Source organism: Acanthisitta chloris, unplaced genomic scaffold (genome assembly GCF_000695815.1).
Source record: "Acanthisitta chloris isolate BGI_N310 unplaced genomic scaffold, ASM69581v1 scaffold23793, whole genome shotgun sequence".
In the NCBI taxonomy this organism is placed as follows: domain Eukaryota; kingdom Metazoa; phylum Chordata; class Aves; order Passeriformes; family Acanthisittidae; genus Acanthisitta; species Acanthisitta chloris.
In genome coordinates this window covers 118,779-133,689 of record NW_008665780.1, presented here as the reverse complement: position 1 = coordinate 133,689, position 14,911 = coordinate 118,779, and the positions used below count along the sequence as shown (strand labels likewise).

Sequence of the window (14,911 nt, the reverse complement as noted above, 5' to 3'; positions counted from 1 at the left end):
AAAAAAAATAATTCAGATTTGGAGAAAGAAATTCAGCGAAGGACTGAGAATCTTGGTTGGAGTAAGATCCTTTTTCTCGCTCTCTTTCCTTCTCTTTTTCCACCAATGGTGTTCATGTAGCAAAGCTTTAGTAAATGAGTAAGGTTAGACTCAGCCTAGTCTTACTACAACCTGATTCTGTGCATGCACAGTCTGCATTTCTACCGCTTCATTGTGTCAAATCTCAAGCCCTTTATGCTAGGCATGTTCCATTCCCATCATCATCTCCATTCACTGTTTCTACTACATAATTTCATTCCTTCTTTTGTTCTTCCATCTCAGCTTCACATTTTGTGTCTTGATTAGTTCCACTGATGCCACAAGTCCCCAGATCTACATAACCCTCTTGACCCTAGTCCCTTTACCAGGGATTATAACAGAAAGTGTCAGCAAACCTTTGCAATTACACTGAAACAGCTGCCTTTGCATTTGTAACTCCATTCAAATTTTTCAGTGGAACTGCAGATTTTTGAATGGGACAGTGAAGCCTGTGCTTTTTGTGTGGCCTGAGAATCTCTTCAAATGAGTTCACAGTGTTTTTGGGATTCTATGAACCACAACTAGAAAAACAGTGGCCTGGTTTAATAATCCTGTCTATATACAGCTGGTATTCTTGCAGAAACTCATGGAAAGTAAATTAGTATGTTTCTTTCTATACATTCCAAATGCATGTTACCCAATAAGTGAAATTCCTAAATTGACAGTGTATTTACAGAAGAAGAAATTATGTCTTTCATCTTCGAATGTTGTCTTGTGCCCATTTACCCACTTACTTGCAGTTCTTTTTCTTTTGCAGTTTTTTTCTTTACAATAATAAATTTTTGCTTTCAATGTTACATTCTAATTGGAGAGATGGGAGGGCATGCTGTCTTGCACAGTCGCATAGAGTGCTCATTAAAGACTCCATCCTACATCAATCCATGATCATGGCCTGAAAAGCTGTAAACATTCAGGGCACAGCAAGTTCTTCAAACTGATGTAAAGGAATGAATGCTTTGGCAGAAACCTTCACAATCAGTACCTCCAAGCATTCATTTCCTCCTTTTTTTGTGCACAGAGTAAGTGAACTTTCACATCTAACCATGCTGTAATGTTATACTGACATTTAGGCTTTTAAAAAGATGGAACCTCATGCAAGGTTAAATTAGCCATAATAACAAAACAGGGTTCTGTGGTAATTTTTCTTACTCTGACTGAAGATTTTTAAGGTTCTAATCACTTTGCTTTGGACAGCCCAGGAGATGCTCCTTGAGTGACTGGACTGCCCAGGTCCTGACCATAAAACCTGCCTCTGTAGACTCCACACTGCTCTTGAAAGATGCATAAATTGTACCCAACATCACCACCTAGTCATCTCTACAGCTTTGCTCTTTCTGTAGAGAGAGTGACCTTGCAGCAGAGACTGACTTGTCAAATGAAGACATTGATAATTAAATCGCAGCTTTCCTCCTTACTGGTGGTCTTCCTTCAATGCACTGGTGGTCTCTTTACAAAACAAGCAATGAGAACATAGAAGAAAAGCACTAGAGAATACGGCAATGAAAGAAAAACTGTAAATGACTTAAAGGCACCAAACATGCACCTGTTGCTATCTTGCCAGAGCCAGTCAATGATAATAATTTATGACTGTGTGAATATTAACCCTGTGATTTATCAACTGCACTGATTGAGTTGGTGCCAGTACAGTGTCATAAAACATAGGAGTAGTAGGGCTAAAACTGAACACATTGCAGGAGGTATTTGAGGCATTTAAGTCTGTTGGTCCCCACGCGAACAAATGCATTTGCCCTGCCTATTAAAAGCAGTCTTTAGGGAATCCTACCAGTCGTATAGACATGCTGGCTGGGCTGGTCCATGTCTGGGTGAGGTAATGTGGAATCAGTAGGGGAAGATGGGGTCCCGGACACTGGTTGATGTTTATCTAATCCTGCCATGCCAACTGTAGCCATCTGAGCCTGGTAGATTTGCAACTGGTGGACACGCCGATGCGCCAGGAACTCCTGTTTCCAAGAAAACAGCACAGTAGAAAGAAATGTGAGACGGGATCAAGTAAGACACTGAGGGAAACATGTCAACAAATTAAGTTCATTAGGTCAGGGCTGTAATAAACAGTGTGGACCCCCACCCCCCAACTTGCACCTAAGACCCAGTCAATAAATCCATTCAACAGATGTTTTCACACTGACAGTGTGGGCTGCTGACTTTGCTGGAGAGTAGGTGATGGCAGGCAACCTGTCAGTTCTCCCTGACAGGAAAAGACAGCTTCACAAGAAAAGGCTTCTGAAAGACAAAATTTTTCTAATATATAGAATACACAATATATTAGAATATGCATTTTATGACCCTACACAAATACAATTTAACTTTCTCCACAGCACCAAAAGTGAAAAGCAGTGTTCATTCTATTCAGTACCAAATGTGCTGAGCAACGTGACTCAAGTTTCTACAGAGGACTCAGTTCACAGAGCTCCCTGGGAAGTAGGGACAATTAGCATGTAAGTTTTCACAAATCATTTAGAAACTCAGGAATGGTTACATGAGATCCCACTTAGGAATCCTCTTTTTTTGTCATAACTGCTGCTGGCTGTAGGCAGTGCCAAACACTACAGGAAAGATAGGCAGGTGTGAAAAGACTGTGACAGAGCAGAAAGGATGATTTTCTCTTCTGTTTTGTTTGTCAACAAATGGTCAATTTTGCTGACATGTCAAAGACTGAAACCCTGCTGAAGCCAGTAGAAACCTTGGCATTCACTCACTCTGCAGTGCAGGATTGCTTCTTTTACTTCTGTTTTTCTGTTTTGTGCTTATAGTCCCAGAACCTTAACAGAAAGTGAATGTGAGAGAGATTTGTAAACCACTTAATATGAATTCACTTGAAATTCACACTTCTGTCTCACAACTGCAAGCTCTGTTTATTCTCACCTGGGCTCAGTATACATATATGCAGGTATATAAATACATTAACTTTTTCATTTTCGTTTTTTTTAACCCAGTAACAATATCTGCTGTTGCTTGGGACAGCAGCTCAGAGACCTGGCCTGGACAAGAAGGGATTGCTGGCTGCTCAGAGAGGTGAAGCTGAGTTCAGGCTATGCAGGAAGGCAGGTGGGAGTACCCAGGAGTACCCTAGCCCCTCGCCCACTGCAAAATAAATTGACAGCTCATAGGACGTGAGAATGTCTACACTGCATGTAATAAAATAGGCCTTTATGCAAACAAGTGCTCATCAATAACAGCTGAAATGAGAATGAATGCTTTAAAAGGCAGACTCAAAACCCACATTAATATCTAGGGTCACCACTTTAGTGAAAAGACATAAGGTCATGGGAAGGGTAAATCACCTGGGACCTTGTCATAAACGACTAAATAAAGTAAATATGAGTAAGCAAAACGAGGTTTTACAAGAATTGTCTTGGTTTGGAGTCATTGAACCCTTTCTTTAAATACAGTCCCCATGTTTTCCTATTGCTTTTTTAATGTATGATGACAGGATGGTGTCATAAATTCCAGGAAATATCTTGAGGTATCTGAAGAGGTCTATGCATGCCCTTATGATCATAACATAACATTCAGGACTTTTTTCCTGAAATGCCTAAGTATTTTAGTTTTGCTTAGTGTCACTAACAGTTTTAATTGTAATGAATTTTCAGAGGACATATTTTTTGTCCATATGTATCTTTTGTAACCTTTGCTGGGAGTGTGTGTGATTGGAGAGAAGTGAAGAATGCATGGATGTTATCATGTTGAATATTTTCCCTATGGAGAACAGAAGTAGGTACATTCCTTTGTGAGAATTTAAGATTCACTTTTTCTCAATGCTGGCTTAGTTGTCAGTAAAGCAGGCACAGAAGGCATCTTCCTACCTGTGGCATGTTTACTCCCTTAGGATCAAGCAGTAACAGAATCAGACAGTATTCACCATCTCCTGCCTCCTCTTCTAAAGCACGAGAGCTAGCTGAGCAGTTTGGAAGAAGCCAAACTCTCACCTGCAGAAGCTGCTCCTCATATAGAACATTACTGCTCTACATGGAATCAGCAGAAATGTGTTATTTCTGCTGCTCTTCTCAACTTCATAGGCTGCCTTCATCGCTTTAATTAAATAGCTGCTGTCTGTGTAGTTCTTTAAGCAAGGGAATTTTTGGTACTGTCTTTCAATGTTCACACTAACTATTGATAATTCATTAATTGAGTTCATTTTCAGATACTTACTAGAGTACAGAAGACAAAAGGGTTTGTTCCCTATTGGAATGCTCTACAAGCTAGTAAGGGTGCACCAGTGGATTCTGGCAGTCTTCATTAAACAATATTATTTAAATATACTTCTTAAGGAAGTCATGGAAATTCAACTACCAGTGAGGGGGGATTGATACTGTGCACAAATGTTTCTGTTTTGAAACTGGTTGACTCTGAACTCTGAGGCTTCAGAGCTGTCTTGTCTGCCTTTCTTTTACTTTCAGGCCTGAACTTGTGCAATACCTGCATGATATTTTTCACTGAAGCTGTAAGATTGCCATTCAATCAATATCTAAAATATAATGTTTCCAGGTGTTGGATCTAAAAAAGTGCATTTAAGTGTTTCTGTTTCTGGTTTTGTTATTTACAGTGTCTTGAAGAAATTAAAAAAAGTCTGGAACAGATAACTCGGGAAGATGTTCCTACCTTTGCTTCTAAAATGATTAGGTGTTTGTATCTATGCAGGTAACAGAAATTACACTATTTTTCATGCATGCAAACAAATTGAAGTAATTTTTTAAATGCTAATCAACCTGTGTGAACATCACCTAAACCAGAGATCCATCTATTTCAGCAATTGGTCATAGACCAAGAAGAGAGCCTGTTCTTGCTCTCCTGCATTTTCCAGCTAAACTGTGCTTTGTTTATATCACTCTCCCCTCCTCAAATGAAACCAGATGCATACCAAGTATTTGACACATGTTTATCAATATAATCAGTTCAGGGAAGGCGAATAAATTTGTGGATGGTTTGATCGAAAGCTGCATAACACCTGTTTTAATTTCTGAGGTCACAGAAAACTGTTTGCCTATGAAAATCTTTCAACATTTGTTAAAAGTACAGTAGTTTGTCTCACAAGGCTTACACTGAGGCTTGCTTACCTCCTCTGGTGACTTTCAGATCCTTTAACTGTAACTTTGAAAATTCTAGACATCAGCAAAGTTTAGACTTGTTTAGATTTTCGTCAGTTTTAGGCTAACTTCCTGATTAGGTTTCATTTTACAGACAACAGACCCTCATAGAATACATATATTTTTTCCAGCCACCTATGTATTTATGCTGTGAGCATTCAAGATACTCTGTGTCACACAGGCAGGTGGATTAATTCAATGAGTAATGTGGATAATCAACACACTTATCTGGCTTCCCAAATGCCCACCTGGCCTCTGGAAGGGATTAAAGCAACACAATGAATTCATCTTCAGGTTTTATGTGCTACAGCCCTGCAAACACATGTCCATCTCTCCAGCAATATGACAAAAGCAGTATTTGCACATCTGCAGGGCTAGTGATTTGTGTGAATATATTTGGAGCATTTCTTAGGTAACCTGAGCCCTGACAGCCCAGTGTGGAGCCTGCTAGTTCCAGGTGCCTGAGATTAGTTTATTAGTAGACTCAAGCAATTAGGACCTCTGCCAGAGCCAGTGGAGGGCCATCCATCGCCTTCCCCAGAAACCAGCTCAGGCCCTCCATAATTATTTCAAGGAAAACTTTTAGAATCAGTATCTAAAGAGAAGATGAGCCCTTTAGAGGCATGAGAGGCAAATATTTGCTGTTCTCCTAGTATTACTGTAAGGTTCATTTAGCAGGAGTTGTAATTAATTTGTGTTGGTATAAATACTCTTTTCATATAGATGTCTGATTTGTACATTTTGGTGTTTAACATTTTGTATATTCTAAGGATTTTAATGAGAACTATTTCCTTATTCCTACTGGCTGTGAGAACTGGTAACCCACAAATGCATTATTATGATTATTAGATAATCTATGTTGGATGATAAAGCATAGATGAATTGTCTATGAATTAATGCTCTTTCAAGCTGTTATGTTTTGTGCTAAAAACCCAACATGTGGAGTTTACTCATAAAAACTTTTCTTGTGTCTCAAGAGGATGCTTTTTAATTTCATTTGATATGTTAATATTTAGTTTAATCACAGCTAAATAAATCCTAAGATTGTATGTCTGTAGCGTGTGTATGAGCATATGTGCACCTCTCTTTGGGGATTATGCCTTGGCCTTTTTTCATCATGGTAGAAATTTTTTTTCTCTCAGGAATAGGAAATTTTTAATTTCTTAATAGCAAGATTGCTACTTATAGTATCTGATGTATTTGTGGCCAGGTTTCTAGCCCTGTGTTGTTGTTGCTCTACTACGTTCTGCTGAAGTATGAAGTGTGTGCTAATGTCTATTTAACTGTTAAAAGTTATTCACATTTTGTCCATCCTGCCTTCCTCTCCCCAAAGACCTTCAGCACTATTAATTAACCTTAAAAAGCTTTTCCTCTCAAAGCATTTTTTCAGTGATCTGTTTGCTAATTTTCATATTGTTTTCAGAAAATGACCCAAAGAATGAATTATTCCTGAGGAGGAAAGACGCATGCCCAGGTGCTGCAGGAAGTTTTGCTCTAGGTAAAAACAAAGACCTGCTGCCTTCCAGACCTGTACTTCCTCTTTCTCCTTCTTCTGAAGGGTATTTTTGACACCTGTTCTGTTGTGTCTCACCCCATGGCTCCTGTTGGAGGACCTGCTCCTTAGCCCTGTCCAAACCCCTGTAGCAACCCAGGAACACAGCAACTTCAGATCCTGACACTTGTCTTCTCTACCACCCTCCTTGGCATCCTACCTTCCCAATGCAGTTGTAGCTGAACACATCCAAGGGATGTCCAGGCCAGCCAGTGGCTGCATCCAGCAAAATGGCCTCTGCTTGCAGCAAACAGATCCTGCTTCAGGATCCCCATGATGGCAGCCTTGGCCCAAACCAAAACAGTATCATCCAAAGTCTGATTCAGTCTGAAATTCTGTCTACCCAGAAACGTCTAATTCAGTTCAGATGTAGGTAGTTAAGAATGCTTCAGAAATCATGGATCTCAGAGAACATATTAATAGGACTGACCTTGATTATCCTCAGAAGTGACAGGAAAAAAGACATAGAAAGCAATGAATACCTAAACAAGGAGTATTGTGAGGGAAATAGATGTAGGTAAGCAGAAGTTTTAGCAATTTTCACCCAGGAGTTTTGTGAACTACTGTACTGGCTACTGTCCTCAAAAAATCCATGACTAATTGCCCTCAGGAACTGAGCAAAAATAGGTTCTGAGGTCTTCTGAAAATACTTCTGTGAACAAATATGAAAGTGCAGGAATGGCTTATCAATCTGTGCAACCTAAAATAGAAATTAGTCTGAGGTATCCCTGAAAATGGATATGTTGGGAGATCATTTAAACTGCTCTGGCACTTGGAGAAAACACATCATCAAGAAACCCCACCAGTACTATTTTTGACAATACCACATGTAAAGCCACAAACGGCCATGGTCATCACTTGCAGAAAAAACCCCAGTATCATCATCTGAAATAAAGTCAACCACAAATTCAGAATCAGCAGTTTTATGAAAAGTAAATAAACTGCAAGTATGGATACAGGCACATAGATTGAATAGGTAGAAATGCATTTAAAGCAAGTAAAAGCATAGACAGAAGAAACTGGGCAGATAGTCTTGACGCATCTGGGATATTAGGTCACATATTATCAGGATGTTTGTAGAACTTGGATTTCTCTTACTGGAAAGCAAGGAACACACTGTTGACTAGAAAATGGATAAACAGAAATGAAGCCTTATCAACTGAACATTAGGTGCAGATACAGAATAGTGGGAAGCAAGTCATACCCCAGAACTGCTTAGAGTCCCAGGCAGGGATTTGCATTGGGCAATGACCTGCTGCTCACAGCAAAAACACTGCGTGCCCTGCCGTCCCTTTGCCTTCTGGTGCAATGGCTTATTTCAGCTCTTGCCAAGGTAGTACTTGGGGTGGCCCTATTGCAGTGACTGCCAAGGGCATGGTCAGCACCTTCAACCAGCTTTGGTTTTCCCCTGTGTTCCTGGAACAGCACGACTTCTGCTCTAGAGGTCTCTGCTCCTCTCCTGCCCTCCTTCCCTTCTAGGGCAGGAGCAACTTTGGTAGCAAAACAGGTTATCAAAATTACAACACTTTCGTCTAGGGGGCCAAGAAATTGGGCAAGATCAAAGATATAACGGGATAATATCCCATTTTATTGAATTGATGAAGTGTGCTCCTTCAAGTCATGTAGGAGAAGGTTTGTTCCTGACCTTGGGTTGCATGGCCAAATACGTGGGTCAGGGCTGGGGTCACACCCCTTGCCTCTGGTTGTAGGACATAATGGTTGGGTCAGGATCCTACCTTTTACCTCTACTGTTGTATGGGGAGGTGTGGGGGGGTGCTGACCTGTGGTTTCAAAAGGCAAGAGGGTAAAAATTACCTCTCTTGGATGGAGAGTTTCCAAAAGTCTGAGCATCTAAACATGAGCCATGCTGGTCCAATGTAGGAGGAAACAAGATGGCCACATTGGTTGAGAAGTTTTCAGCTATCTTTGTGAGGAAATGTGGGTCAGGCAGTCATGATATTGAAGCCTAGCATGACTAAGGAGAAAGGAGCGACAGAAAGGAGGGCCCTGAAGTCAGGGCACTTTCTACAGGAGGGAAATTCTGGGAGTTCAGCTGAGCTGCTGTTTTCACTCCTGGTTAATGCTCCTGCAGGACCTGCCTTCTCTGTTCCTGACATTGGCTATCTTTGTGAGGAAATGTGGGTCAGGCAGTCATGATATTGAAGCCTAGCATGACTAAGGAGAAAGGAGCGACAGAAAGGAGGGCCCTGAAGTCAGGGCACTTTCTACAGGAGGGAAATTCTGGGAGTTCAGCTGAGCTGCTGTTTTCACTCCTGGTTAATGCTCCTGCAGGACCTGCCTTCTCTGTTCCTGACATTGGTAGGTACTTGAGCCACTCCTGTAGTGCTGACTCTGTGCTGTGCACAGCACACATCCAAAGAAAGTGCAGCACCTCCTGAAAAGTTTGCGGTCCTGACTGAATCTTTTCCTCACTTTCTGACTCTCATGGAGATTTAACATAAATGTCTAAATAATTTTGGGTACAGTGAAGGGAAGAAATAGGCCACCTGAACATCTTGTGTGTTGTTTTGGGGTTTTCATAAGGAAAGGGTTTTAGAGGATTCGAGTTACTTTATTGTTTTTACTACAAAAACCACACGACTTTCCTGAAGTCACTTGGTGATTTCCAAAATAAAGAATACAGAGTAGTGCAGAAACAAATACCAATGGGAAAATACAATTGTCCACATCTTGCTCTAACTTTCAGTATTAACAAGTATTTGCTTCTTTTGGTTATAACCACCTAATCCTAGCAGCTTTCCAACAGTCATTAAGTTGAAGTATTCATTATCCAAAACTAATTAATGAAAACGTCACCTGTCCCACCTGTTTCATTGCTCTGAGAAATGTGACCCAACTCTTCAACAGTACTGGCAAATCAGTTTGGAATTACTTTTTATGCAGATCATATCAATAACTTCCATTTTTCTGCTCTTCGTCAGAACTTTTTTTCTCAGCAGACTTATTTGGTTCAGGATTTATTGTAGAATTAATGGAAATTATTTGAATCTGATATATAAAGAGAAAACCTTGGAAAACCCCGCTCTTCAATACAGCATCCAGGTACATCAGTGTCTAAGCATAAAATCATGAGGGTGCATAGAAGCCCTCTGCAGATGCCTTCTCTCTTGTATGTAGGTACATGAGGTCAGAGTGGGGAGCATCAGTGTGAGCAATGTGCTCAGCAAATATAAAAGCCATAACCAAGGTGTTTCACCAACTCTGATCACTCTCTCTAGATCACTTGCATAGATCATTGCATCTAAAGCACAAACCATAGTGGGTGTGTGTACTGCCATTGCCCACTCCAGAGCTCTTCTGTACAAACCACCCATTTCTGCTGTCACCTGTGGGACAACAAAGTTGCAACCTGATGGTTACTACAACCCAGTCTTTTGCTTGAGGACTTTGGCTGGAGGACTGAACCCCCAGTATCAATACTATGATTCTATAATATCTGCCCCTCTGAAGATTTCAGAGAGATACATTACCAAATCTCACACCTTACTTCAGTGTGGTTAAAATGCCAATAGGCTTCCTTTCTCCAATACACGTGCAGTAAGAGTTATACAGTGTCTTGAAAAAATATACATGTACACACACAGATCAGCAAATATCACAAGGTATTTTAAAAATATTTTTCTCTCTTTGGTACTCAGCTCTACACTTCACTGATTTCAGCACACAGAGAAAACGTGATATATAGTGAAATGCTGATATAATTTGAGATTCTACAAAATAAAGGCATTGAATATAAGAAGGATGCTGTGGATGGAAAAAAGAGAGAAACTGTCACAAAGCAAATCTTTTCAGATCTGTTCTATATACTTAGAATTCTATTAGTTGTAGAATGCTTTGTATATTTATAGAATAAATAAATTTCTGCTACAAACAAGTACAGCTTGCACTTTTTGTTGTTGTTTTATTTGGAATAATATCGAATTATTTGCAATTTCAATAAAAACTGAACTGAACACCAAAAGATTACTTTCAAAAATTTCTTGAAATGAGGAACTTTCCTACTTTGTTTTCTCAGCCCAGGGTTTGCTGCTTTTTACAAGTGGTAGAACTGTCAGAATGGGCTGATTGCAGTGGGGGGAAAACCCTTTTGTTTGCTGATTTAGGAACAACTAGAGAGTTAAAAAGAAACAAGGAAAATGGTGTGTGCTAGCATAGCACTAACTGTATAAAGCAGAATGCAAAATAAATGATCCAATTTCTTATTCCTTGAGGAAATCTTGGAACTTAAATTGCAAAGTAAAGTTCAGAAGAGACCACAATACTTGTTAGAGTTGACAGGAAGGATGAATGAATCTATTTGAACTTTCTTCCTTGCAATGTATTTCAAGTAGGGCTAGACTGCTTTTACAAGGAGGGATGTGGAAGACTGAGTGGGACTAAAAGGCAGAAGAGAGAGGGAACAGTATTACAAAATCCAAACAGCCGAGTAGCATAAGCTCCAACCTCTTCCCTTCTCACTCTCTCTCTTCTTTATTGTAATATTTTCCACTTTATTTCTGTTTTTTTTTTTTTAATTTGGAAGCTGTTCTGCTTGTATGTTCAACTATCTTGCCTTTGTACCTTTTCCAACAAAAGCTGGATTTTTCATGTATTCACATCTTCAGAATCCTCAGATACCATAAGGTATTAAAACAATTGCAAGAAATTGAAAAAGTAAGAATAAGTAGAAAGAATACTAACTGGGGAGGAGAAGTGAGGGCAACAAAACACTTGTCTCAGTATAGTAATTCTGGAAAGTGGTTCATCGACTTCCTCACACTACATAAGGATCTCATCAGTGCATTAGCCAGTATTTATCTAGAAGAGATCTCTATCCAAAGTATCCAGGATTAACTTCTGGGAAAAGAAATCTGAATGCTTAAAAGACCAAAGGACACAAAATTAGAGGCCAAACCCTAGTCTATATTTCTCATCTGGGCTCTGTTACTCCTTACTATGATCCATGTCCTTCCTGAAACAAAACACAACCTTAGGTATAATAATTAAAATTTTCAAAACTGCCTAAATATGGGACAAAAATAGCTTTCTACTTTAGAAAATGGCTATTTTTTTCAGAGGATGGCTGCTTAGTACTCAGAACCACTATCTCTTTGTTTTAAAGGCCAGCTGAGATAGTGGTGTCTTGATTCATATATTGGGCAAGTCAGCCCTGCAGATCAACTCCATTGCTGGTGTAATCCTCGAGCACCTCCCTAAGCATGGTCTGATGGCAGCTTGGAAGAGCACCCACATGTCTTGAAGTCAGTGGCTGAGCAGGAAGACCAAAAGCAATCGGGAAGAAGCAGATGAGCCAGCTGGGAAGCACAAATCCAGTGTCATGAGAGCTGTGAGGGTGCAGCCAAAGAGCAGAGGACTTCCAGTAACTCTCAAAAGGAAGAACATGCCAGTCAGTGGAGAAGGAAACCTCCTCCAATAATGATTTATAATTTATAACACATTTAGTGCTATTTTGAGTCCAGATTGGATTATTTACATAGATCTAAGTCTAGATAGACTAGAGGGGAATGAAGAAATTTATCCTGGGTTTTCACTGAGATGTCTGAGAGAAGGGTTTGGCACTTCAATAGCTGCTTCTTAAAGAATTTCCCACAAAGACGGGAGAGAGTCTTCTTGCAGCCACACAACATTTGGGAAAAAAATATATTCTTGAAAATATTACACCAAATCAATAGTCACAACTTTAACTATACCTAGTGAAACTTAGGAGGAGGGAGGGGGGAATTCTGAGAACCGGCCAAAGCAAAATGTTAATTCTAATTGTTGTATTTATTTGGCCTTGTCTTGTGACAAGTTTGTTATTATGCAGATTTCCTACCTGCCACCTTCTATGGGAGGATTTTACAAAGTGAAGTTATGCAGGCAATTCCCCTTGCTTCTTACCTCTTTATTCCTAATTATGTTGGCCCTGTGTTCACTCAAGATAACATTATAGCTGTCCCCAAATGCTCTAGATTTGGGGCCTGTGACAAAAGAAATCTTTTATTGCTTGGAAACTTTTTCCCTGTGTTGCAGAAGTGTAGCTACTAACATGCTGAAAACAAATTTGTGCTTTCTTATTGTCTGAAAATGGGTTAGTATTTTTTACATATCTTCACAAGTATAATTTCTTAAATGTTCTTTTTGTCTTCAGATAGATATACAATGTAATATATTGTTCTTGTGGGTTTTTTTCCTAATAATGCCATTTTTCTTGCACTGTAATAAATTTTATGTATATGATGCATATCATTAAAGGCTATCATGAAAATAATCTGTAATTCATCTGCTACATAGGGGAATATATAGATTCCATATGCATTTTCATGTGAAGAAGATGCAGTGTAGACATTATGGATTCAAAGCACACAGGGATTAGAAATCCAGATTTTTAAGTCCTTGCTTTAACCGTTGGATCATAAATAATTGTATTGCATCAATAATATTCTCCACTTCTGGCTGTTTTAATTATGAAATAATGCAACATTGTGGCTTTCAGTGTTTCTTATTATAACAGATAGTAGTAGGGGTACAGTCAGAAGTAGTTTTGATTTGTTTGCGCTGGATTTGGAAAAGGATAGGAGAAAGAAGTCAGAGCATTTGGCACTATAAAATGTCACAGCTTTTAGGCCCTGCACAGACAAATTAAAGCACCCCCACTGTATAGCTTTAAGCTGGATGCAAAAGGGCTCTGGGCAGACTGTATGACTAAAAGGAGGCTGATCCTCCCTGTGACCCACACAGAGCCATTGTGGTGAAGGGGACTCTGAAACTACTCAGTTGCTCTGTCTTTGGGGCCTTTGTGGTCCTTAGACTTGTTGAGAATATTCAGTCCGTTTTCTTTCCAACATCTGAAAGGATTGAATCTACTCAGAGAAACCAGGAGGAAAGGGGGTCCCATAACATGGTATGTACTATACACATTATGCCACAGCCAACCCTTAGGGCCACTACAAGTCCCAAGAAATGTGCCAACAGAACTTCAAGCCAGACAGTGCCAAAGAATTCCAAATAGCTGGCAGCCTACATCCATGGTACTGTCATTGGGATGGCCTGTAAGCTCTCCTGGCCATAGGGGACCTTCTTAAAATGAATGGATGTTGTCAAATGTATCTCAGGCCGTTGACAGAACCGTAAAGGAAGGCTGAAAGCTTTGAAGCAGGGTTCAAGGCTCTGGGTCCTAACAGCCCAGCATATTCCTGCCAGAACTCTATGAGAAAAGATGTGTTTGAAGGTTTCTTCTTGGTAATCCCAGGGGTTAAACCTGATCTGATTGCAATATCAATAGATATGCTAAAACATGGCAGATTTAGCCCTGAACCCAGCCAGAGAACTAATGCTATCCAAAGGCCCAACCACAGGCAATGAGCTTCTTGGCGCCTTCCCTCTCTCCTTTTCCAAATCCTCCTCTGACTATGGGTATTGGGGTTTCTCTTTGCTACTCTCAGTAGAAAAATGTGATTAAAGCAATTAAACAACAGTGACACTCACAAAGGGGGAAAAAATGTGAGATGTGGCCGAGCTTCTGACTTTTACTGACAATTTTAGAAACATTTCTGGGTTTTGTCATAAAAGTTTAGATTCACATATCCAAGTGGCTCTTTGGATATTGAAATTTGCTGTACATATGCGTATAATTAAATTCAGAAGAATCTGACTGCTGCTACCTGGCCTTTGTTGCTTATTTTTGGTCCATCTACAGAGAGTTTAAAAGCTTTTTACTATACAGCTGGAAACAAGAGACAGGATTGTTTTTCAGTTTTCCTCATGTGCATTGTGAGGCATCAATCTAAGCTATGACCAGGCTCTTTTCTTTTGTCCTTTTTTTTTTTCAACCTGGATGACTGTTGCTGTTGTACAGCAGTGTTCTCCAATGCTGTAAAACAATTCATCCTATATGTTACATCCTTAAGAAGTTTCAGGGTCTTATCCTTTTTGGGAGGAGGGATCATGAAGCTGCAAGACTTATAGTAAATTTTATATAAAATTGTTTATTAGCTGGAGGATTCTGATTTTAGGTACATCCAGCAGTTGATTCTGATATAAAACCCCAGAAAATGCTTTGAAAATCTGGGTTTAGTATAACTTCAGGTGGAAGCATCTGCTACCTCATTTAATCTCTAGCCATTTGTGTGTGTGGCAGTAAACAATGACTGAGCAACCTTCCAGAGCTGGATGT

At 39.7% G+C, this 14,911-nt stretch overlaps 1 protein-coding gene across 1 annotated transcript in view; it reads right to left on the bottom strand.

The window, feature by feature from the left end:
* The window catches only part of HDAC9 (histone deacetylase 9), a 182,694-nt gene that overhangs the window by 49,282 nt on the left and 118,501 nt on the right, over window positions 1-14,911 (bottom strand). Inside the window, exon 11 of the mRNA XM_009071883.1 lies at window positions 1,862-2,039. Within this exon, the coding sequence (XP_009070131.1) occupies window positions 1,862-2,039 (178 nt within the window). The remainder of the gene's footprint in view (window positions 1-1,861; window positions 2,040-14,911) is intronic.